Raw genomic sequence first — 24,184 nt, 5'->3', positions numbered from 1 at the left:
CGGGCCTTCTGTCCGTACCTGGCATGATAGTAACACCATGCTTGGTCAGGTGGAGGCCCCGGTCGTCATGCTGGAGGTGGTTGGCTCGGTGTAGTGGCCGCCAATTGCGTCGGCAGTTCGGTCGTCGACCGTGCCGGGTGCTCGGGTGCCATGGGTGTTGCGTCGGACGGCGGTGGGTCCCATGTCGCCGCTGCGATGCGCTGACCTGCGGCGGAGATCTTGTCGGCTTCTCTGGCAAGGGCCCGGGGATCTGTGATTGTCGTGCTTGCCAGGGCGAGGCGTACCGGGTTAGGCAGCTGACGGAGGAACAGCTCCCGGAACAGGAATGCCGGAGAGTGCTCGCCGAGCAGTGAAAGCATGTAGTCCATTCGCTCGGAAGGGCGCGTGTCACCGAGCTCGGGCAGGTCGAGCAGGCGCCGTGCGCGTTCCGCCGATGGGAGGGCGAAAGCGTCGAGGAGAAGCTTCTTAATCACGCCGTATTTGTCAGCGGCTGGCGGGCTCTCGAGAAGGCTCAGGGCGCGGGCCGCAGTGGCCGAACCGAGCGCTGCTACCACATGGTGGAAGCGGGTGTCGTCGGCCGTGATGCCTCGCAGGGCGAACAGGGAATCCGCCTGTGCGAACCAAACCGCCGCGTGAGCCTCCCAGAAGGTAGGCAGTTTAAGGGCGACTGCCGTGTCCATGTCGGTAGGTCACCAATGAAGGAGCTGGGGCTCCCACGTCGATCGGAAGAATGGACGCGACAAAAAGCTGGAATTCATCCGAGTTGCTTTAATCAAACCAAACACTCAGGCACTCTGAAAAGCCCGTTTATCGGGCAGCAATATATATATAAATTATCCCGGAGCGTTTGCCCAGGAAAGGCGAGAGGGGGCGTGGCCCAGCGTCCTGGCTGCGGCCTGGCAAGTTGAGGGCGAGCCTGCCCGGGCGTCCTGGACGAGCCCGGCATGGTGATCGCTCCGCGTCCTTGATAGGTGCAAGGCGATTGTGAAAACCCAGCGGTAGCCGCTACAGTGTAACTTATAAACACATTTAGAGCCCACAAGTTTAAAATGCTGCTTACCAAAGTAAAAAAAACAAACCCTTCACTGTGCTGTTGTAATGCAAACTGTGGGTTGTCATCTCATGGGTGGAAATGGCAAACAAGTCTGTCTTGTTTTTCCTGGCAGTCGAATGGATGTTCTTACACTGACTCCTTGGATGGCTCCCATTGTGTGGGATGGCACGTTTGATCCCGCTGTTGTTCACGCCCTTCACCCTCCGGACAATCTTTCAATCGTCCTCGCTGTGTTCGTCGTCGGAGAGTAAGATTACAAGTGCACCCGAAAGTAGCACTCGGTTGTTATCTTATTTTATATAAATATAATATGCTTATTCTGGTTGTTTTTCTGTCATTCTGACGATTTTCTATTGAGCTATTCGACCAGGAACCATAAAACCCAGTTCATTTTATAGGTATTTGTCCAAGGAGTTCCGGTTATATATTATTAACCCTCGTTGGACTTAGTCCAAAACAGGGGCTTATGGATTTGGTCTCGTCCATCCATCCGTCCGTGTCAGTATCCGGCAATCATATCTCAGAAATGTATGGACCGATTTTGTTCATACTTAGCACAAAGACAATACATGATGGTTTACACATGCACATCATTTGTTTCACGATGTGATCAAGGATGGCCAACTGGCGGCCATTTTGGTTGTAAAAAAAACCCGATATTGAACACGTCCTCAACCATTTCTCGGACATGTATTTACCGATGTTGTTCAAACTTGGCACACGGATAATGAATTATGGCTTACATCAGCACGTCATTTGTTTTTTCGAGATCAGATCCAAGATGGCCGACTGGCGGCCATTTTATTACTTCAAGGTGTCTTCAACAATTTCTCGGACATGCATGGACCGATTTTGTTCAAACTTGGCACAAGCAGAGTAAATGACAGCATATACAGCAATATGTTGAAAAGGAAGATGGAAAAGATATATGGAAATGCTGTTGAATACAGAGAATGAATGGGATGGCAACATAGAGAGTAACCCAGTTTTAGGACCGGCAGAGAAGATAACTGAGAAGGAAGTTGAGGAAGCGATAAAAGCAATGAAGGGTAGAAAAGCGGAGGGCCGACGGGAGTTGTGGGAGATATGTTGAAGGCAGCAGGAAGTTGGGGTGTGAAGAGAATGACAGAGATCTGTAATCTGGTGGTGAAAGAAGGCCGCATTCCAGTGGATTAGGAACTGAGTACCCTCGTCCCTCTATACAAGGGGAAAGGTGACCCTCTGGAGTGTGGCTCGTACCGAGCGATAAAGTTATTGGAGCATGGAATGAAGGTATTGGAAAGGGTGTTGGAGAGGAGGATAAGGAAGAAAGTGAAGATCGACGAAATGCAGTTTGGATTTATGCCAGGAAGAGGAACGACAGATGCGCTTTTCATTGTGAGGCAGTTGCAGGAGAAGTACATGGAGAAGAGGAAGAAGTTGTTTCTTGGGTTTGTTGATCTGGAGAAAGCATTCGATCGGGTTCCACGCAAAGTATTGACATGGGCATTGAGGAAGTTAGGAGTGGAGGAATGGTTGATCAGAGTAGTGATGGCAATGTACAAAAGAGCGTGCACAGCTGTAAGGACGAAGGACGGGAACAGTGGTGAGTTTGAGGTGAAGGTGGGAGTGCATCAGGGGTCGGTACTAAGTCCACTACTATTTGTAGCTGTGATGGAGGTGCTGGCTCAGAACGTAAAGGAGGGTTTACCGTGGGAGTTGTTTTATGCAGATGATCTGGTGTTGATTGCGGAAAGTATGGATGGACTGAAGGAAAAGATGAACACGTGGAAGGAATGTATGGAGACAAAAGGTCTGAAGGTGAATATCGGAAAGACGAAGGTGATGGCAAGTGGTAAAGCATGTGGTGAGGTGGAAAGAACTGGGAAGTGGCCCTGTGCTGTGTGTAGGAAGGGTGTCGGAGTGAACTCCATTCAGTGTACAATGTGCGCTGAGTGGGTTCATCAAAAATGTAGTGGTCTGAGAGGGTCATTAACCAGTGTGGCAGCTGCATTCAAATGTAAGGTGTGCACAGAGGGAGCTGCAGATGGAGGAAATGTTGAGTTGGATCTTGGAGACGGTGTGAAGCTGGAAGGTGTGAAAACATTTTGCTACCTCGGAGACATGCTGAATGGAGAAGGTGGATCAGACTCAGCAACGGTTGCTCGAGTGAGATGTGCATGGAAGAAGTTTCGGGAATTGAGTGGCGTGCTGATGATGAAGGGAGTGTCGTTGAAGCTGAAGGGAAAGGTGTATGCTGCATGTGTGGGAAGTGTTATGAATTATGGGAGCGAGACATGGGTAATGAACGTAGAGCAGCAACGAAGGTTGGAAAGGGTGGAAATGCGAATGGTTCGACGGATGTGCGGAGTATCGTTGAGAGAGAGGAAGACAAATGATGAATTGCGAAAGATGATGGGAATAGAGCCTGTGATTGATGCTGTGAAGAGGAACAGGTTGAGATGGTTTGGTCATGTGTTGAGGAAGGATGAAAGTGACTGGTTGAGAAGAGTGATGGAAATGAATGTAGAAGGAAGTAGAAGACGGGGAAGACCGAGAAAGACTTGGCTAAAGATGGTGGAAGAAGAAATGCGGGCAAGGGGGTTAACAAGGAGAGATGCAGAAAATAGGGCAAAATGGAGAAGATTGTCATGGGGACCGCAAGGCTAACCCCCGCTCTAGCAGGGAAAATGGCCTTTTAAAATGCATGTTGTTGTTTGTATATACGTGCACTTCACCTCATTTTGCAATTGATCAAAGATGACCGACTGGTAGACTGACAGCCATTTTGTTACTTAAACGTTTCCCCATCCATTTCTTGCACATGCATGGACCGATTTTGTTCAAACTTGACACAAAGACAATACATGAGTATGCATCGGCAGAATATTTTGTTTTGTCATCCGACCAAAGATGGCCGACTGACAGCCAATTAACCCGCTAAAGCAAAATTACTAAAACCATGGCAGGGGCTATGACATTTTGTCTTTTTCTTGTTTTTTTTCCATTGTGAATGACCTTGCATGGTTGTTTTTTTTTTAAATCATTTAGCTTACTCCGCTATTTTTACCTAAAATCATGATTGTGAATTAAATGTTGTTTTGTATCTCATCTACGACGAAGTCGAGACAGCTGTTAAAGCAATAGCGATGTCCTTCAGTCTATTCTTCCTTCCCTCGGTCAATGTGTCCATCAACATTTTTCGTTTTTCCCCTTCTCTTCCGAGGCGGCTGAATGGATCATTTTGAAACTCGGCATGATGATGGATTTCATCGATGCGCAAAAACTAATGGAGCCCTTTTTTAATTTCCATCCGGATGGTGAGATCATGTATCACGAGGTTCCATTGTTGTGGATTTTTTGGACAGTATGTAATTGATGAATCAATAATTCAATGTCCAAAACCTTTTGTCAGAAGGATCACAAATTTTAATTCCCGAGGAGGATATCACTTTTTGTTTACAAGGAAATACACAGCAAGAAACATTAAACCCTTATCAAACCAAGAAGAACGTACTGTAAATCACGAAAAGCACACTGCCAAATACACAACAAAATCCTAAATCAAAGTCCTAAGTGAAAATCCTGGTACAGCAGAGATGTACAAAGAAAACGTCACACCAAAACACCAGTATGCATAGTATACAATATCAACATACAGTATCGACAGCCCAGGTGAAAATCCTAAGTACAATATCAACATACAATATTTACGAACCCGTGAAAATCCTATCAACATGCAGTATTTACAAAATAAGTGAAATCCTTACATTTGAAGTTGTCCACATGTCCTTTATACTGGCTGGAATTTGGAGGAGCAAGTGAAAAGGAGGAGCGAAGATGGGATTGGTCGCATGCAGAAAAGGGGAGGAGAGTAGTAGGATTGGTTGAGCAAAGTGTAGGTGGGAGGGTTTAGGGCAGTGGGGATTGGTTGAATGAAATATTGGAGTGGGTGGGAGCAAATATCGAGGGATACAATGTGATTGGTCGAATGAAATATTGGGGTGGGAGGGATATCCCGCTGAGTGGGGAGAGATTAAAGAATGCATTTTAAAATATCCTTAATGAGGAAGATATGTTCTTTTGTTCGCACCAGACTCCACGGAGCCAAGACTCTCCCAATTCTGCTGAGAGACTTCAAGGACATTGTGAATGTCATTCACTTTATACTATGTGAATGTAAACTACAGACTTGGCATTTAACATGGAATATTTTTTTTGTGGGGGTGAACTTACTTTTCAAGTTGACTTAGAACCAAAAGTTCATTGGAATTATGTTGAAATTATTTTAGATTTTGTTAATGTGACCTTTAAAAGAAACAAAAACCACATTTGACATTTCGAAGCAAATAAATTGATCCTTGAAAGTGATGTATACTGATATTGAACTCAATTCACGGACAGTACTGTGTTAAACTTCTGTGCGTTTTCCAGAAGTATCTCTTTATTTTGCACGTTAGCCAAATTTTTTTTTAACAAAAGTTAAATTACAACTGGGATTACGGACAGTAAAATTACAGTTCAGTACGTCGTGTAACCCCCACGAGCATTCAGGAGAGCACGTACACGTTGAGGCATGCTGTTCACAAGATTTTCCAAGGTTTGGACAGGAATCGCTTGCCATGCAGTGACAATAGCCTGCTGCAATTCACGCACAGTTGAAATATGTTGAAAAAGTCAAAACTTTACATGGGGTGTACTTACTTTTTCACGTGACTGTATATACCGTTACAAAAATGAATTGCATACACGTGGTAGTTATTTGGGATCGGCTTTTAGGCTTTTCTCTACACCTTCTTAAATGCAGACTAACTTTTGATCAAAACCCGAATAAACTATAAGCTTTTATTTATTCTCAATTCATTCATTTGGATTTATTTGATTCAGTGTTTAAATTATTGCTTTTGGAAAGATTTACTGAGAACGTACTGTTTTTTTTTTAAACTCAGAATGCCAGCGATAGCCACCCTGCTGAAGCAACCTTGCATGCAACTGTATGAACTACAGGTATTTAGTTCTGAATTGTTGCCAACATGGTTTTTTGTTAAAAACAAGACTGCATTGACAATTCCATACACAATTTTAAGACTTTAAAACCCATTATATGAAGCAAGTACATGTGAGCAAGAAAGAAAGAAAGGTACATGTGAACCCATCCCCCACAGGTTAACGCAAAAGCAAACCATCCACTTCCATTGTCTGAAGGGAACACCTCCTCCACCCTGCCCAATAATTTACAAGTATTTGCATCTCACTTATCAAACAATGTTAGTTACAGACCTCGTACTGAGCCGATTATCACAGCCACAATGAAACAAGTTTTGCTGAGCAAATGGCAAATAAGCATTGATGGCAATTAGTTTTACCAAACAATGGAAATGGTCTGAATACTAATTTACTCCTCTCCTGGGTCAGATATAGTGGCGCCAGCTGTCAGCCGTATTATTTACCAAGAAAGCCTCATTTTTCTACAATTTGCTTATAGAACTTAGTATGAAAACATTTTAAAGCTATATTTGAGTGTATTAAATTACTGTTTTTAATTGTTTTTTTTGTTGTTGTTGTTAAATAAAATGTTAATGTTGAATGCAGAGAATGAATGGGATGGCAACATAGAGAGTAACCCAGTTTTAGGACCAGCAGAGATATATAACCGAGAAGGAAGTTGAGGAAGCGATAAAAGCAATGAAGAGTAGAAAAGCGGGAGGGCTGATGGGAGTTGTGGGAGATATATTGAAGGCAGCAGGAAGTTGGGGTGTGAAGAGAATGACAGAGATCTGCAATCTGGTGGTGAAAGAAGGCCGCATTCCAGTGGATTGGGAACTGAGTACCCTCGTCCCTCTATACAAGGGGAAAGGTGGCCCTCTGGACTGTGGTTCGTATCGAGCGATAAAGTTATTGGAGCATGGAATGAAGGTATTGGAAAGGGTGTTGGAGAGGAGGATAAGGAAGAAAGTGAAGATTGACTAAATGCAGTTTGGATTTATGCCAGGAAGAGGAACGACAGACGCACTTTTTATTGTGAGGCAGTTGCAGGAGAAGTACATGGAGAAGAGGAAGAAGTTGTTTCTTGGGTTTGTTGATCTGGAGAAAGCATTTGATGGGGTTCCACGTGAAGTAGTGACATGGGCATTGAGGAAGTTAGGAGGGGAGGAATGGTTGATCAGAGTAGTGATGGCAATGTACAAAAGAGCGCGCACAGCTGTAAGGACGAAGGACGGGAACAGTGGTGAGTTTGAGGTGAAGGTGGGAGTGCATCAGGGGTCGGTACTAAGTCCACTACTACAGACTTAGCATTTAATATGGAATATTTTTTTTGTGGGGGTGAACTTACTTTTCAAGATGACTTAGAACCAAAAGTTCATTGGAATTATGTTGAAATTATTCTAGATTTTCTTAATGTGACCTTTAAAAGAAAAACCACATTTGACATTTCGAAGCAAATAAATTGATCCTTGAAAGTGATGTAAACTGAAATCGAACTCAATTCATGGACAGTACTGTGTTAAACTTCTGTACATTTTCCAGAAGTATCTCTTTATTTTGCACATTAGCCAAAAAAAAATTCAACAAAAACAAAAGCTAAATTATGACTGGGATTACGGACAGTAAAATTACAGTTCAGTACTTTGTGTAACCCCCACGAGCATTCAGCAGAGCACGTACACGTCGAGGCATGCTGTTCACGAGATTTGCCAAGGTTTGGACAGGAATGGCTTGCCATGCAGTGACAATAGTCTGCTGCAATTCACGCACAGAAGTAGGCTGCTTGTCCAAGTTGTCGATTTGACACGTTAATTCTGCCCACAAGTTCGCTATCGGATTCATATCCAGGGACATGGCAGGCCACTCCATATGCTCTACACCACGGTCAGCAAGAAAGTGTTGGATCATGCGAGCACGATGAGGCCGTGCATTGTCATCTTGGAAGACAAAGTTTCCTCGAAAGGCTGCATGAGCAAATGGAAGCAATGTTTCTTCCAGAATGACCCTGTACTTGAACTGGTTCAGGTTTCCATTCAGAACAACCAGGTCAGTTTTGCCCCCTGCATGAAAAGCAGCCCAAATGGTCACCCCACCACCTCCAGCTTGGACTCTTGGTACTATACAATCTTCGTTGTGGGCTTCATGCACTTGTCTGCGCACTCGGATGTGGCCATCTTGACGATAGACCAGAAATCTAGACTCATCACTGAAGGTCACGTGATTCCAGTGTCCAGGCTGCAATTGACGGTGCTCTCTGGCCCACTGCAATCGGCGCTGGCTGTGTTGTCTGGTCAGGCGTGGCTTTCTCAGGGGACGCCTGGCACGATAGCCTGCTTGAACCAGTTGTTGGTTGACTAGCCTTCTGGATACAGGCACATTTGTCAGTTGCTGCCACTCAGCCCGAAGCCGATTAGCTGACTTGGTACGGCCATTGCAGACTAACCGGTGCAGCTGGCGATCATCTCTCCTTGTGGTTCTGCGTGGACGTCCTGGCCTCGGTATTGGAGTAGGGACACCCCTCTGAGCATTTCGTTTCAGGATCTTTGACACCTGACCTTGAGTGATGCCAGACTGCCGAGCAATAGCACGCTGTTTCATGCCAGAATTTCGTAAAGCCACCACTCCATGAAAAACAGCATTGTCAAGTTGACGGACCATCTCCAGAGGAAGCGGCAATAACTTTTGTAGACGTGCAGCAGTTGTTTTCCACTAATACAGAATGCAACAACCCTTATATACCCGATTGTGAAGCCAATCGTCAAATGTACCTGTCCTTACATTTTGTCACGCCACCTGTGATATAATCCTGTTATTGACTTCTTGCTGCGAAAGACAATCAGTGACATGGTTCTTTCAACAAAGACATCACCGAAGGGTAAAAGAAACTCACCAGATTGATATACTGAGTTCAGAAAGTAAACCCAAGTCAAGAAAAAAAAAAATTCCATATTAAATGCCAAGTCTGTATTTGTAGCTGTAATGGAGGTGCTGGCTCGGAACGTAAAGGAGGGTTTACCGTGGGAGTTGTTGTATGCAGATGATCTGGTGTTGATTGCAGAAAGTATGGATGGACTGAAGGAAAAGATGAACAAGTGGAAGGAATGTATGGAGACAAAAGGTCTGAAGGTGAATATCGGAAAAACGAAGGTGATGGCAAGTGGTAAAGCATGTGGTGAGGTGGAAATAACTGGGAAGTGGCCGTGTGCTGTGTGCAGGAAGGGTGTCGGAGTGAACTCCATTCAATGTACAATGTGCGCTGAGTGGGTTCATCAAAAATGTAGTGGTTTGAGAGGGTCATTAACCAGTGTGGCAGCTACATTCAAGTGACAGGTGTGCACAGAGGGAGCTGCAGATGGAGAAAATGTTGAGTTGGATCTTGGAGATGGCGTGAAGCTGGAAGGTGTGAAAACATTTTGTTACCTAGGAGACATGCTGAATGGAGAAGGTGGATCAGACTCGGCAACGGTTGCTGGAGTGAGATGTGCATGGAAGAAATTTCGGGAACTGAGTGGCGTGCTGATGAGGAGGGGAGTGTCGTTGAAGCTGAAGGGAAAGGTGTATGCTGCATGTGTGTGTTGAGGAAGGATGAAAGTGACTGGTTGAGAAGAGTGATGGAAATGAATGTAGAAGGAAGTAGAGGACGGGGAAGACCGGGAAAGACTTGGCTAAAGATGGTCGAAGAAGAAATGCCGGCAAGGGGGTTAACAAGGGGAGATGTAGAAAATAGGGCAAAATGGAGAACATTGTCATGGGGACCGCAAGGCTAACCCCCGCTCTTGCAGGGAAAATGGCCTTAAAATGCCTGTTGTTGTTGTTTGTTGTATTTGAGTGTATTAAAACATAACGCAATGAGATTTTCTGAATCATTATTCGATATTGTTCAGAATCATCCATCACTTGTAAAGACTCAATCCAACATTAACACTATTTTCAAAACACCATATTTTAAAACTATATTACACTTAGTCATAAAGAAATATTATATAGAATATACATAAAAAATGATTTTACCATTCTGTGGTTCTCTACAGAATTATGACGAGGTGGTCTCCCGTTGCCTCTGTTAAGAATGTATTTTCTCGATCAAACAAATTTGGTCAGGGTGCCAGCGATAATTCAGCTACTGGAGACAAATTTTAACTGCTTGATGGAAGCAATAAAAAAATGTGTACACAAGATAAGTAGGTTCTAAACACACGATTTTGACAGGTTGAGGCTCATATAAATCACTCGATTCATAGATAAATTTACACTTCCACACCATCATCAATATTTACTCATTATTTAATTTTAATCCCTGAATCTTCTTAATTTAACGTCTTCATTTAATATGATCTTAATCAAATATGTTTTGAAGAGCGGGAAAGAAAAGGGAAGGGAAGGACAGAGAGTTTGGGTGTTGGTGGGTTGGTTGGGAGGTGGCGGAGAGGAGACAGTCCTTTTCATCCTTTGCAGTCCATTTCCTCTTTCAGTCCTTTTTAGACCCTTTCGACACTTTGGACTCCTGAAGATCCCTAAGACCATTTAGAATCCCAAGACCCCTAAGACTCACGTAATCAGCAAATGCAGCCTGACTACGACCGCCCTCCATCGGGAGCTGAGTGTCTGTCTGACTTCGGACTCAACATTTTTATTTACTTTGACCATTTTTCTTAACGGATGAGAATAGTGAACGTTGTTAAGAACGGGAGGAAAGGGGGAGGGGGACAGAATTGGGAGAGGGAGGTTGAGACATTGGAAGGGGGGTTGAAAACTTCGTGTTGGGAGTGGTGTTGAGGACTTGGGTTTGGGTGCTGGGATCGAGTGGAAGGGTGAGGGGGGGTTAGAATTGAGGATATGGGGCTGGGGTTAAGAACATGAAGTCACATTTTACATTCCGTGGGTCCCTACTAGTCGTCAATATTGATTGTAGGAATGACGATAATTGTATTTATTTTGAATCTTAGAATATTTATGATAGAGGACATGTGCATACAAGTAAAAAGCATGAATGAATGCAAAAGGATGGATGTCAATTACTGTAGTTACACTAACCACAAATATTTGTACTATGGTAGCTACAGTACACTGCAAAAGCAATGAGTAATTCATCATAATCTTGCTTTGCTTTCTTTGATATCTAGATAGCCATAACATGGACTGGCAGGGAGGCCTAGAGGAACACGCACTTGCTTCTAAGCTGTCTCGTCCCGTCCCAGCTAGAAATCATGTTGATCTCATCTGTCCCACTGTGTCCTTCGCAAATGGTATGCGAGCTATCGCCAGCACAATGAACAAATTACAAATTCCTGCCTTAATCTAAAGGGGGCATTACATGGCAGCACAGCCGTGCCCTGAGCCAATGATGCTACCCTGCAGCCTTGTGTTGCGTACGAAAGAAGAACTCTTCTTCTTTTCTCAAACCCATTCCCAACCTCGAACGCCCTCCTGTGTCTAAAGTGGGTTTACCATTTACATGTGTAATAATAAGTGTGTGTCAGTGTGTGTGTCTCTTCCATGACTCCAAAACAAGGAAACCAAGCAGCCCTGAAATCTTGCATGCATACCAAGAGAACTCCAAGGGAGTTAATGACTGAAAACCGGGTATTTGAGTAAATTTAAACACCCCTTTTGAAGATAATTAGCAGGGTGATCATCATGAAAAAACAAAAAAGACTTATCCATGGTCCGCCCGCTTTCCCCTCACAGGGGTCATACGCCGCCATTTGTTTAGGCCTGCAAAAAAATGCCTTGCCTTGAAACCACAATGTACTCTCACGGACTAGTTAAAGCACATAATCAAAATCTGTCTTCGGATTTGAGGATCGCAGCATGTGGACGAATTAAGTGTCAAAATCTGGAGTGAAATCTCAAAAATGTAAGAAAACAACAATTTTTATAAATAAACATAGGTGGATGGAGGTTATGTTTTCACCCCTGTCTGTCTGTCTATTTGTGGACGGATTCAGATGAAATTTGATAGAGATGTTGGGTATCTGACAAGGACTAAATGATTAGATTTTGGTGAAGATGCGGATCTGAATCCGAGAATTTTTTTCAGTGATTCGTCTGCATTAAGAGAAAAGACAATAAACAATATGTAGCACAATATCTCAAAACATTTTGGATGGATTTGGATGAAACTTGATGGACCGGTTGTGTGTTTGAGAAGGATGAATGAATTCGATTTTGGTTCAGGTCCACATCCATATCTGGCCCATCAGTGGGATACAAAACGTAAACTGTTCAGCCTGGCAGAGGTATGCACTCCACCGAGTGCTGTTCTTGTTTGTCATGTTTTCGATGTTTTTTTTTCTAGATCTTAAAAAAATGGAGATGATGATGCATGTCTGTGACACAAATTAAAACTTGAGTTGTCTGCCTCATGGGACAGACATTTGGATTGCAAAATCTTGAATTAATGCTACTTTTCTTAAATACCTGCAGCTATTGGTCATTTCTGCTGCCGTTTATGGAAAATGCTGGGAAGTACTTCATGCCCGGCTATAACGTGACTTTTGTGGTGCTGACGGATCGTGTGGGTGAGAAAGCACCAAATGTGCCCCTCGGTGGCCCTGGGCGTACAGTGAAAATGATGAAGGCGGAGAAGTTTAATAAATGGAGCGAAAATGCTCTCCAGCGTATGCCACGGCTGCTGCAGATACTTGACGACAATGAGTTGGACTTTAAGCCAGATTATTTCTTCACCATCGATGTCGATATGCTATTCAAGGTGTGTGGCACTACTCATGATACATCCTCGAGTTACTTTACATAAATATATTTTACTTAGTACTTATGGGCTTGAATGCATCCAATCCTGGCTTATCTGAAAATGTAGGCAGAGTTGGACCCACACCTCCATGACACTCGATTACAACAAACACTCCCGTTCTCACGTATTTGTCGTAAAGGTGCTGCATTTAGCAGCAAGCTGTCCTTGGTGAAGAGGTTGATAAACAATACAGACAGAGTGGCAGACAATAATGATACAGCACGGTGTGGGTTGATGTCTCTACAATGATGACGTTGGATGTTTCCCTCCTATGACCTACTTTGACCAAGACAATAAGCGAAGAAAATATGATGTTATAGGATTGCTGAATCAAAGCAGCTGAACAACTTGGACCGCAATTCAACATCTAATCTGCTCAACACCCCCTTGCGTCTCCGACCATAGAACTCCCTTTCATTGAGTTGGCGACGGATGGTGCAAGTTAAAACTGTCGTACCTTGTGTCTGAAGGTCAGCTTGAATCTGATTGGCAGTTGATCGAGGTGCTTTCTCCACCATTCGAACAATCCTTCGCTGCAATCGTCGATCATGTTTTCTCTTGCGGCCACGTCCAGGGAGGTTGGCAACAGTGCCATGGGCCTTAAACTTCCTGATAACTGGCATTTAAAAAATCGGGGTCTAAGGTGGTCTATGGGGAGGGGGCTTGCCCCCCAAAATAGGTATTTGCTTTTTTCTCAGAACCTACACACACAATTTTGATGAAACTTCACCACAACCTTCATCATCCGTGATGTACCAATGTTTGTCCAAGGCATTGGAAAAATTGCGATCTGAGGAGGTACACGGGATGGGGGTGAGGCTTGCCCCCCTAAAATAGGTATTTTTTTGTTTGTTTAAAGTATTATGATATTATGATTGTTAGTTTGATTCTACATGCTGCCCTGTCTTCTAGCAAGCTTTGAAATATGTTTAAAATACCTTTAGTCCGTGCAGTGTACTGTTTATTCTACCAGGTGAGCACCAGGGGTATCGCCCCTATGTTTTTAAATTCCATTTGACCAGCATTGATTATTGTGTCTTCCGCTGTTGTTTCACCCTTAATTTTCTTTCTCTGTTCCCTCATACCTCAAAATCCAGGCTGAAGTCGGCCCAGAGATCCTCTCAGATCTTGTGTCGTTGATGCACCCAGGTTACTTTCAAACTTCCCGTTCCCACTTCCCATACGAGCGACGGAAGGCTTCACTTGCCTACCTTTCACAAACACAGGGAACGTTCTACTTCGTTGGTGCACTTTACGGGGGACACCCAGAGTCTGTCATTGCAATGCTTCGTCATTGCTGGGCAAACTTGCAGGATGACACCTCTTGTGGCATAACTGCCGTCTGGAATGAGGAATCTCATATGAACTACTATTTTGCATTGAAACGTCTACCCACACTTGTGCTGTCCCCCGAGTACTGCTGGGCATCTAATTGGGCCTTACCTTCACAGGTGCACTTTGCACGTGTGTTTTCTGTCTCTAAAAACAACGCAAAACTGCATGAAAAACGCTTACGGTTCTTGAAGTTCATCCATTAATATAAAGACTTGGCATTTAATATGGAATTTTTTTTTTGTGGGGGTGAACTTACTTTTCAAGATGACTTGGAACCAAAAGTTCATTGGAACTATGTGGAAATTATTCCAGATTTTGTTAATGTGACCTTTAAAAGAAACAAAAACCACATTTGACATTTCGAAGCAAATAAATTGATCCTTGAAAGTGATGTAAACTGATATCGAACTCAATTCACGGACAGTACAGTGTTAAACTTCTGTACGTTTTCCAGAAGTATCTCTTTATTTTGCACATTAGCCTTTTTTTTTTTTTTTTTGTTAAACAAAAGTTAAATTACGACTGGGATTACGGACAGTAAAATTACAGTTCAGTACTTCGTGTAACCCAAACGAGCATTCAGGAGAGCACGTACACGTTGAGGCATGCTGTTCACGAGATTTGCCAAGGTTTGGACAGGAATCGCTTGCCATGCAGTGACAATAGCCTGCTACAATTCACGCCCAGAGGTAGCCTGCTGGTCCAAGTTGTCGATTTGACGCGTTAATTCTGCCGACAAGTTCTCTATTGGATTCATATCCGGGGACATGGCAGGCCACTCCATATGCTCTACACCACGGTCAGCAAGAAAGTGTTGGATCATGCGAGCATGATGCCTGGTGCATTGCCATCTTGGAAGACAATGTTTCCTCGAAAGGCTGCACGAGCAAATGGAAGCAATGTTTCTTCCAGAATTCTTCTGTACTTGAACTGGTTCAAGTTTCCATTTAGAACAACCAGGTCAGTTTTGCCCGCTGCATGAAAAGCAGCCCAAACGGTCACCCCACCACCTCCAGCTTGGACTCTTGGCACTATACAATCTTCGTTGTAGGCTTCATGCACTTTTCTGCGCACTCGGATGCGACCATCTTGACGATAGACCAGAAATCTAGACTCGTCACTGAAGATCACGTGATTCCAGGGTCCTGGCTGCCATTGGCGGTGCTCTCTGGCCCACTGCAATCGGCGCTGGCGGTGTTGTCTGGTCAGACGTGGCTTTCTCAGGGGATGCCTGGCACGATAGCCTGCTTGAACCAGTCCTTGGTTGACTAGCCTTCTGGATACAGGCACATTTGTCGGTTGCTGCTACTCACCCCTAAGCCGATTAGCTGACTTGGTATGGCCATTGCGGACTAACCGGAGCAGCTGGCGATCATCCCTCCTTGTGGTTCTGCGGGGACGTCCTAGCCTCGGTATTGGAGTAGGGACACCCCGCTGAGCATTTCATTCCAGGATCTTTGACACCTGACCTTGAGTGATGCCATACTGCCGAGCAACAGCACACTGTTTCATGCCGGAATTTCATAAAGCCACCACTAAATGACAAACAGCATTGTCGAGTTGACGGACCACCTCCAGAGGAAGCGGCAATAACTTTTGTAGACGTGCAGCAGTTGTTTTCCACTAATACAGAACGCAACAACCCTTATATACCCGATTGTGAAGCCAATCGTCAAATGTACCTGTCCGTACATTTTGTCACGTCACCTGTGATATAATCCTGTTATTGACTTCTTGCTGCGATAAACAATCAGCGACATTGTTCTTTTAACAAAGAAATCACTGAAGCATAAAAGAAGCTCACCAGATTGATATACTGAGTTCAGAAAGTAAACCCAAGTCAAGAAAAAAAAATATTCCATATTAAATGCCAAGTTTGTAAATCATAAATGTAAATAAATCTTAACCAAAATCACTTGTTCCTCTCTCACACCTCCTCCTGCTGCCTCTTTCTTACTCTCCGCAGAGTTGTTGACTCAAGTCGCATTTTTACTCCCGCCGGGGAGTAATGCATTCGATCGTGTCCGTCCGTGTGTGTGTGTTCGTATGTTCGTGTGTTTGTGAACAAGATATCTGGAAAAGTTCTGAACGGATTTGGATGAAAGTTGGTGGGATGATTGCCCTTGGGATAAGGAAGAATTGATTCGTTTTTGGTGAAGCTCAGGATATTATTCCGGATCCAGGATTTTTTGGGGGAATTGTTTTGGGAATTGTTTTTCTGTTTTACTGCATTAAAGCTTTTATTCTTATTCTTAAATGATGTTTTTCTCCTCTAATTCCGAGATATATCAAAATAAATTATCTGACAGTTAGGGCCTACTTTCTTTTTCATTTATTGTTTTGGGGAGAGGGGATGTTAAACAAAACGTATTATTCCAACTTGATCCACGGCGGGAGTATGCGCTCTACTGAGTGGCGTTCTAGTTTTTGACTTGTGACTTGACTTGCAGAAAAATGGGTTGAGATTTCACTTGGGTCTTGGAACTTGACTTGGAATTTGATTTTAGCACCTGAATTGCACATGGTACAAATTTCTTTTTGAAAATGTTTTTCATCTGCCTAACACGAAAACGTCTCCCTGATGGTAGTTTTTCAAAAAGTCCGTTCAAGAAGTGACTTTCATCGGTACATGATGCATGCATCTACCTCCTTTCCAATGCTCACAAGTATGAAGACTCCATACTGGTGGAAGGCCCAGCCACTTTAACTTTCAAATGGCGCTTGTTATATGCTGCATGGGGAACACGTGCTTGCGGATGAAGGAGGAATAAAATGATTCTTGTGTAAAATTCATTTGATTCTCATTCACAATTTTATTGTAAATGGTTGGAAACTTTCTGACAATGGTGAAAGTGGGAAATTATAAAAGTGAAATACGAGTGCAAAACTACAAGTAAGATATTCTGGATGTCAAGAAAGAGTGAAATGTTATCCAAGTCACTGTGTCGCCGCTCAGTGTGTTTCACAATGTACAATCATAACAATTGTGGAAGGATTGTTGTATCGGTCTCTGACGTCACGCGGGATAATCGTCTTCTTCATGACCAATTTCCACGAAGATCGCAATGTGGAAACTCAAGGGTTCGTGTTTAAGGGTGGGGGATGCTCAGAGCCTCCGCTGGGTATGTGAGTGGCCCCCTGCAAACCTCAAGTGGGGGGCCCCTGTAAACTTCACTTGGGTGACCTTTCTATTAGAGGGATAATAATATGGTGACAGCTCTTCAGGCGAAGAATCGATTCCTACCTCGGTTCCGGAGGGGGTTGGCGAAGTATTAGAATGACCAATTCTGTCTGTCTCTGCGTGTATCTGTCTTTCAACACCATCGTGGGTAATGTATTGTCATATCTCAGCTATGCCTGTACCGATTGTAACCAAACTTGATAGGATAGTAGTGTGGGTTAATCAGAGTGTGATATGTGGCCAACGATGAACCAAGTCAAATGTCAAGGTCATCAAAGGGCGAAAATCACATTTCTAACAATAACATTGGAATGAATCATCAGAGAAAGAAGTGGGTTTTTGCATTGGTCTATTATGGATATGAGCAACGGTACCCACCCTATGGGCAGGGCTTCAATTGGGAGGCCCAAATGAAAAGGCAAAATATCAGAAATTGAAGGTTTTTTTTTCTTTTAAACGATTCATATAAACATCCGTTAAATCATATCACACGCAAATCATAGAATTTCAATAAAAGCCACATCATTGTTCATATTAATAACCACATTTAGAGGCCATTTTTCCCCGCAAAGCGGGGGTTGGCCTTTTTCGGGGACCGTGGTTGTTGTTGGTTTTTTTTTGGTCCCCTTTTTGAAGCAATGTTTTACGGCCGGATGCTCTTCCTGACGCCAACCCTTTTTGTCGCCTTTTACAAGCAGGGAATTACCAGTGAGCTGGTGCTCAAATTTGCCGACCTCGGAAGGATGACAGGCTGTCAACCCCCCTGGTGTTAATTCAGCGATCGACCGGGATTCAAACCCAGGATCCTGGGATCCTAAGCTGGCACCCTACCCACTAGCCCAACACCAGGGTTTGTTCATATTGTTCATATTGCCCATTGCCCATTCATATTGCCCAACACCTAGCCCATTGTTCATATTGGTAAATAGTATTCCATCGTGTTTGGAAAAACTGGAAAATTGGAAAAACAATATATATTTTTTACTCCAGGGGGTCCCAGGATTACCCACCCAAAATTTCGTTGCGATCGGTTCAGCCGTTTTTGCGGTACCTGGGAACGGACGGACAGACATTTGGTGAATTATAGTAAGATAAATTCTTCAGATAGTCATAGAGGAGATGCGGAGAAGAGCAAACATGTATGAGTCATGGAGTCAAAATATCATGTCTCACACACACACACACACAACAATCATTGATGCTTTACAATTTCACCCTTCTACTTTTTCAGGATGCAAAATCGTCAATAATGTCATCATACTTCAGACTTCGTCCTAAGTCCTTCTCGATTGAGATGATGTCCAGGTGTGACAGTCTGTTCTGTGACATTGTAGCTTTATGAGCTTCAGCTTTGAGAAAGAGCGTTCTGCAGATGCAACAGTTACCGGCATCGTCAGGAAAACCCTCAGATCCACATGTACATTTGGATAAGTGTCCATGAGGGAGTTTTTAGTTGTTTAGGTCAGTGTTTCAAGTGGAGAACATCTTTCCAGAACTGAGTTGCGCAAAAGCTTGAGTTCTTCCAGTAGCTCGATGGGTTCCAAATCGCTTGAATTTGAATCCGTTAGCAGGATATGTAGGTCGTTACAACTTTTTCTAAGATCATTGTCACTTAAAGCTTTCGTGTCTGTGATGTTAAATAGAAAGTTGAATGGCTGTAGGATGTAGCGCACCTGCTCAAATCTATTGTCCGGTGCAGTCGGACAAACATCAATAACCCTGTAGAAAAATTCAACTTTGAACTTTGTGGGTTTGAAACTGTTTCATCTGCAGACTCGTAAGAAAAGTAACGTTTATTGCTAACGTTGTGAGTGTCACGAAACGTTGTTTCTGCTTCCACTGACAGCGCAAGACACTTACTAAGTGACTTAGCAGTATCCATGGCCTGATCAAATCCAGAATCGCGATAGTTCACCAAGTGAGCATGACACCTGCATTAGGTCTAATGCAACATCTAATTGCATGTCCTTTGACTGCAATATCTTGCTGACTCGGTTTATCTGGACAAGTATATCGCACCAGATGACCAGACATATGTCGATATGATAAATCTGAAAGTCCCCACTTCCTTATCTCGGCCCATTGCCTCGCTGTAACATTTAGCATCCTTTATTTTAGCAGTGTCAGCCAAACTCAGTAGAGCAGCATCGCTTATGTGAGCCTCATGCCGAGTATGTGAAGATAACACTGACTCACGTCCTGAAGGTACTTCCGCAAGATGGAGGAAATGACGTAAATCGAGTAAATAGTTCATAGTAAATTTCATTTGATTTACTTTGGGGTCGTTGGAAAGTTATTTAACAAGTAATAAAAACATTTTAAAGAAATTAAAATGGATGTCGGGATGTTATTGGAAAAAGTATGGAAACAAGAAGAAATGAGCGTTTATAGGCGCCCGCGGATCTACGTAACTTCCGGTTAGTGCACCCTTCGCGACAACAGTCACGTGATTGGATACGTTGAAAACAAGCCACAAAAGGGCATGTGTTACAGCCGGAAATTATAGAAACGGTGTAGGTTATTTGATCATAACTCGCTTAATTCTTGTCTGATCTTTAAAATATTAATTTCCCGACAAGCTAGAAGTAATTCTCTTTCTAACAATATAAAGTTTTATGAAAAATAATACGAAATGTTTGTATAGCCGCCCGCGGAACTACATAACTTCCGGTTAGTGCACCCTTCGCGACAACAGTCACGTGATTGGATACGTTGAAAACAAACCACAAAATGGCACGTGTTACAGCTTACTTCCGGTAGTCTCGCCCTCACCGATACAGGTTTGTATTTTAAAAGTCCATCTATCCTTCTGAATTGGATGAGGAAGATGTTTAATGTACGGCGGCAGGAACCATTTAAGATTTTATAATAAAGCGTGACGGACATGGAAGGAACACATAAACAACAACAACAACAACAACTCTGCCACGAAAGGTCCGGTTTTCGTGTGTTTCACTGTATTGTTGTGCGAAACACTCAAGGTTAACACCAGGGACCGCGGAAGACCGAACGGCTTTAATGGAGGCGACGACCAAACACGGATTTTGCTATCACAGCACGGGAGAACAGGGAAGAGGAAGAAGCGGCAAAAGCGCGTACCTGTAGAGGGAAAGAACTCAAACGAGCATGGGTTTAACAAGGAATGGAAAGTAATACAAGGGTTTATTTTAAATAAAGGTCGGGACAGGGAAACGTGATGATAAATCTAATAATGATCCGAAATTGGGATCCCACACACCTCGCTTCAAATACACCACACAGCAATGAATTACGAAAAGAAATCGTCGTGTAATGTTTCGTGGCTGCGAGCTTAGAGAGAGAGGGGAGAGAGAGGAGAGAGAGGGGAGAGAGGGGAGAGAGGGGAGGGAGGGGAAAGAGGGGAGAGAGAGAGAGAGAGCGAGAGAGAGAGAGAGAGAGAGAGAGAGAGAGAGAGAGAGAGAGAGAGAGAGAGAGAGAGAGAGAGAGAGAGAGAGAGAGAGAGAGAAAATATCATCCAGCGTGTTCTTTTATCACCTTCCCTCTGACGTCAGTCTTGGCGCGCCACCAACCAGGGCCTCGTAGCTTCCCGCAGTCCACTGAACCTTCTAGCGCCTTCCCTCCAATGAACAACCTCCTTCTCAGTTGCGTCTTCGCGCCTCCCGCCCTGATTGGCTGGAGGTTCGCGCCTTCCGCGCCAACCAATCACACGTTCCCTGTGGCGTGGTTACAACTCGTCTCACACGATGTTGCTAGGCCAGCTGGTGGTGCGGCTGGCGGCGGCCATCTGGCGGTGCCCCGATCTGGCTTCCTGCCGATCTTCTTCCAAGGTCATTGTAATGAAGGGGAATTATTTACTGTTGCACTAAGGACCTATCTAAGTGTTTATATGGCTAGGGCAGATCCAGGGGGGGGGGGGGGGTGACAGGGGTGACTAGTCACCTCCCTATTTTTGGAATAGCAATGTTTTAAAACAGAGGAAATTGTTTTTTTTGGTCTTTCAGATTTCCGTTTTGCAAGGGGCCTATGGAATCTATCTACATCGCCTGGTAATATTATCTATTAATTTAGTGTTCGTTATGGTTGAAGATAAGCTCTAATTAGCAGGAGGTAGGCCCTAGTTAGATGAATGCTGCCGAGGTGTAGGATAAGCTGCTGGGGCCTGACTAGGCCTAGGCCTAGTCGATCATATCCTACTGTTTGGGAATAGGCGTTCTGTATAGCCATAAGTTTCATCTTTATTTCAGTTATTCAACTTGATTATCAATTTATTTCAGATTTGAGCGTGCGTTTGAAAAATGGACAACCCAAGGAAGAAAACACGTCGCCAAGGAACCCTGGACACTTTCATTAAAAAGCCTAGTTCCAGCGAAGGTACGACAACGTCTGAAACTCCTGAGGCGATTGATATGGTCACGGAGCCAACGGCAGAACACACAGAACCGATAGCTCCAAGAGAACTTCAACCTCAGCATGGTGTTGTTGCGAATTCTATTTCTTCTGATGGTACAGCGGCAGCCGTCGCTGTGGCATCCTCGACAGTTGAAGTGTCTGTCTCGCCGTATGACGTCGGACAAGTAATTCGTGGATCATCAACATTAAGTGACTCGGATAAGATTCGGTTCATAGACAATTGCTGGAAACCTTCAACGTCTGATGCCCTGGATTCCCAATATTGCGAGTCGAAAAGGCGGTACCTGACATTCTAATGGAAATGGCTTGATCACCACAAATGGCTTGCATACAGTGCGCACGTCAACCATAGAGGCGGTTGGTGTTTACCGTGCTTACTGTTTTTGAGTGACCATGAAAAGGAAACTCTTGGGGTCTTTGTTAAAACTCCATTCAGAAACTACAACAAATCCATGGAATCGCTGAGTGGACACGAGGATAAGAAATACCACAAGATATGCATCGAACGGGCAGGTATTATCCGAGCTCAGATGGTAAACGTCGAGGGTCGCATTGACGTACAGATTAATCAAATGGCAGCGCAAAATGTCAAAAGAAATGAACAGATACTGCCATATATCGTCGACGTGGTGATGCTATGTGCCACACAGCAGATCGCTTTACGTGGGCATAGGGACGACAAGGTGGATTTCGCTCAGGCAGATGTAGCCAACGAAGGGAACTTTATAGCTATCATTCGTCTTCTGGCAGAGAGCAATCCTGCCCTGAAAGAGCATCTAATCTCTGGACCGAAGAATGCTCGGTACACCAGTAAAACGGTTCAGACTGAGTTGATCAATGTAGCTGCCGACTTGTTCCGTGACTACTTTCGAAAATGCCTTGAAAAACACCCTCACTTTGCAATCATCGCAGATGAAACAACATCACAAGGCCGTGAGGTTTTGTCAGTATGCATTCGCCTACTTGACTTCCTTGCTGATCCATCCAAACCGAAAAAGCGTGAAGTGCTGATAGACATATGCGACCTTGAACGTACGACTGGACAGGCTATTGCCAAGGCAATTCAAAAAAGCCTTGAGAGAAATAAGATCAGCATTGCTGATTGTAAGGGTCAGGCATACGACACAACTGCATCAATGAGCTCCGACAAGAAGGGTGTTCAAGCTGAAATTTCCAAGCTTGCGCCAGATGCGGATTATCAAGGTTGTTGTCTGCATGGACTCAATATTGTTATCTGCCATGCTTGCAAAATCCCATCCATTGTAAATATGATGGATAATTGCCGAGAGTTGTTCAGCTTTTTTGACAATTCACCGAAGCGACAGAGGTTTTTGGAGGTCATTATCCATGCCCTGTCTCCAGACGCAAAGAAGGTCAAGCTAAAAAACCTGTGCAAGACGAGATGGATCGAAAGGCATAACCGCCTTCGAAACAATCTTCGAGCTGTACGAATACATTGTCATCACTCTCGATGAAATATGTCAACCCACAACTGATGAGAGATTCTATCCGCACAATTAAGAATGGAGCTGTGACACAAATACCAGGACTGCAGCCAATGGTCTACGGCATACGATGGCAAGCTTTGGCCATATTGTCAACTTTGTGTGTGCAAAGGAACTGCTGGAACCTATGCGACCACTGGTTACATCGCTACAAGGTAGACTGATGGAGGTGTACTTCGGGTTTCAGAAGATCAAAGAGGTAAACCTTTCGTATGTGGACATCCGAAAAGGGATCGACGAGTGGTTTCAGCATATGTACGTGGAAGTACTAGCTGTAGCTGAAAAAGTTGGGTCTACTGGGCAACGGCCAAGAGTATGCGGTCGACAAACACAATGAAAAAACTGCCCATCTGAGTCCGTAGCCGAATATTGGAAGAGGACTGTAGCAATACCATTCCTTGACGTGATATGTAGTGAGATGAAATCTCGGTTCAGTCAGGATAAAAGGGCGCATTATGAGCTTTGTGCTCTCATTCCTGAGGTAATCGTGAAACAGAGCACTGCCGAAGTGAAGGAGCTGGGTCAATGCCTTCTGGTGAAGTGGAACCACGTCATGCCGCTCCCATCAGCATTTCAAAGTGAGCTGCAGAGGTGGATGAATTATTGGAAGCGGCAGTTGCCTATCTCCGCAAGCTCAGTAACCAGCCTTTTGACCTTCCATGCTGACGCCACCTTCTTTCCCAACCTATGAGAACTACTGAAGATTCTAGCTGTGCTGCCAGTGGGAAGCGTGGAGGCAGAGAGGTCGTTCTTGTGTTTAAGGCGTATCCACAACTGGCTCCGAAATACGATGGCAACGGAGAAGCTGAGCGACTTGGCAGTAATCACTATGCACGGACACGAGGTGCCAATCTCAAAGGCGGACATCTGCAAACGATACATGGATCTACACCCTCGTCGAATGATGGCATCGTCGTTGTTTGATGACCGTGATGGTGATTAATTCTATGCACGAAAATGCCGGTGACAGAGTCACATTTATCATGTTTGATACTGCTCAC

General features: G+C 44.1%; 1 protein-coding gene across 1 annotated transcript; it reads left to right on the top strand.

Moving 5' to 3' along the window:
* Nucleotides 1-1,170: 1,170 nt before the first annotated feature.
* LOC144888571 (globoside alpha-1,3-N-acetylgalactosaminyltransferase 1-like) lies at nt 1,171-14,311 on the top strand. The gene is made up of 3 exons (XM_078766993.1): nt 1,171-1,301; nt 12,446-12,731; nt 13,871-14,311. Exons 1-3 carry the CDS (start codon nt 1,171-1,173, stop codon nt 14,309-14,311), a joined length of 858 nt encoding a protein of 285 aa, XP_078623119.1.
* The last annotated feature ends 9,873 nt before the right edge of the window (nt 14,312-24,184 follow it).

Source organism: Myxine glutinosa, chromosome 13 (assembly GCF_964187855.1).
Source record: "Myxine glutinosa chromosome 13, kmMyxGlut1.1, whole genome shotgun sequence".
Classification (NCBI taxonomy): Eukaryota; Metazoa; Chordata; class Myxini; order Myxiniformes; family Myxinidae; genus Myxine; species Myxine glutinosa.
Note: the sequence above shows the minus strand (reverse complement) of the source record. Positions and strands in the feature narration are given on the sequence as shown.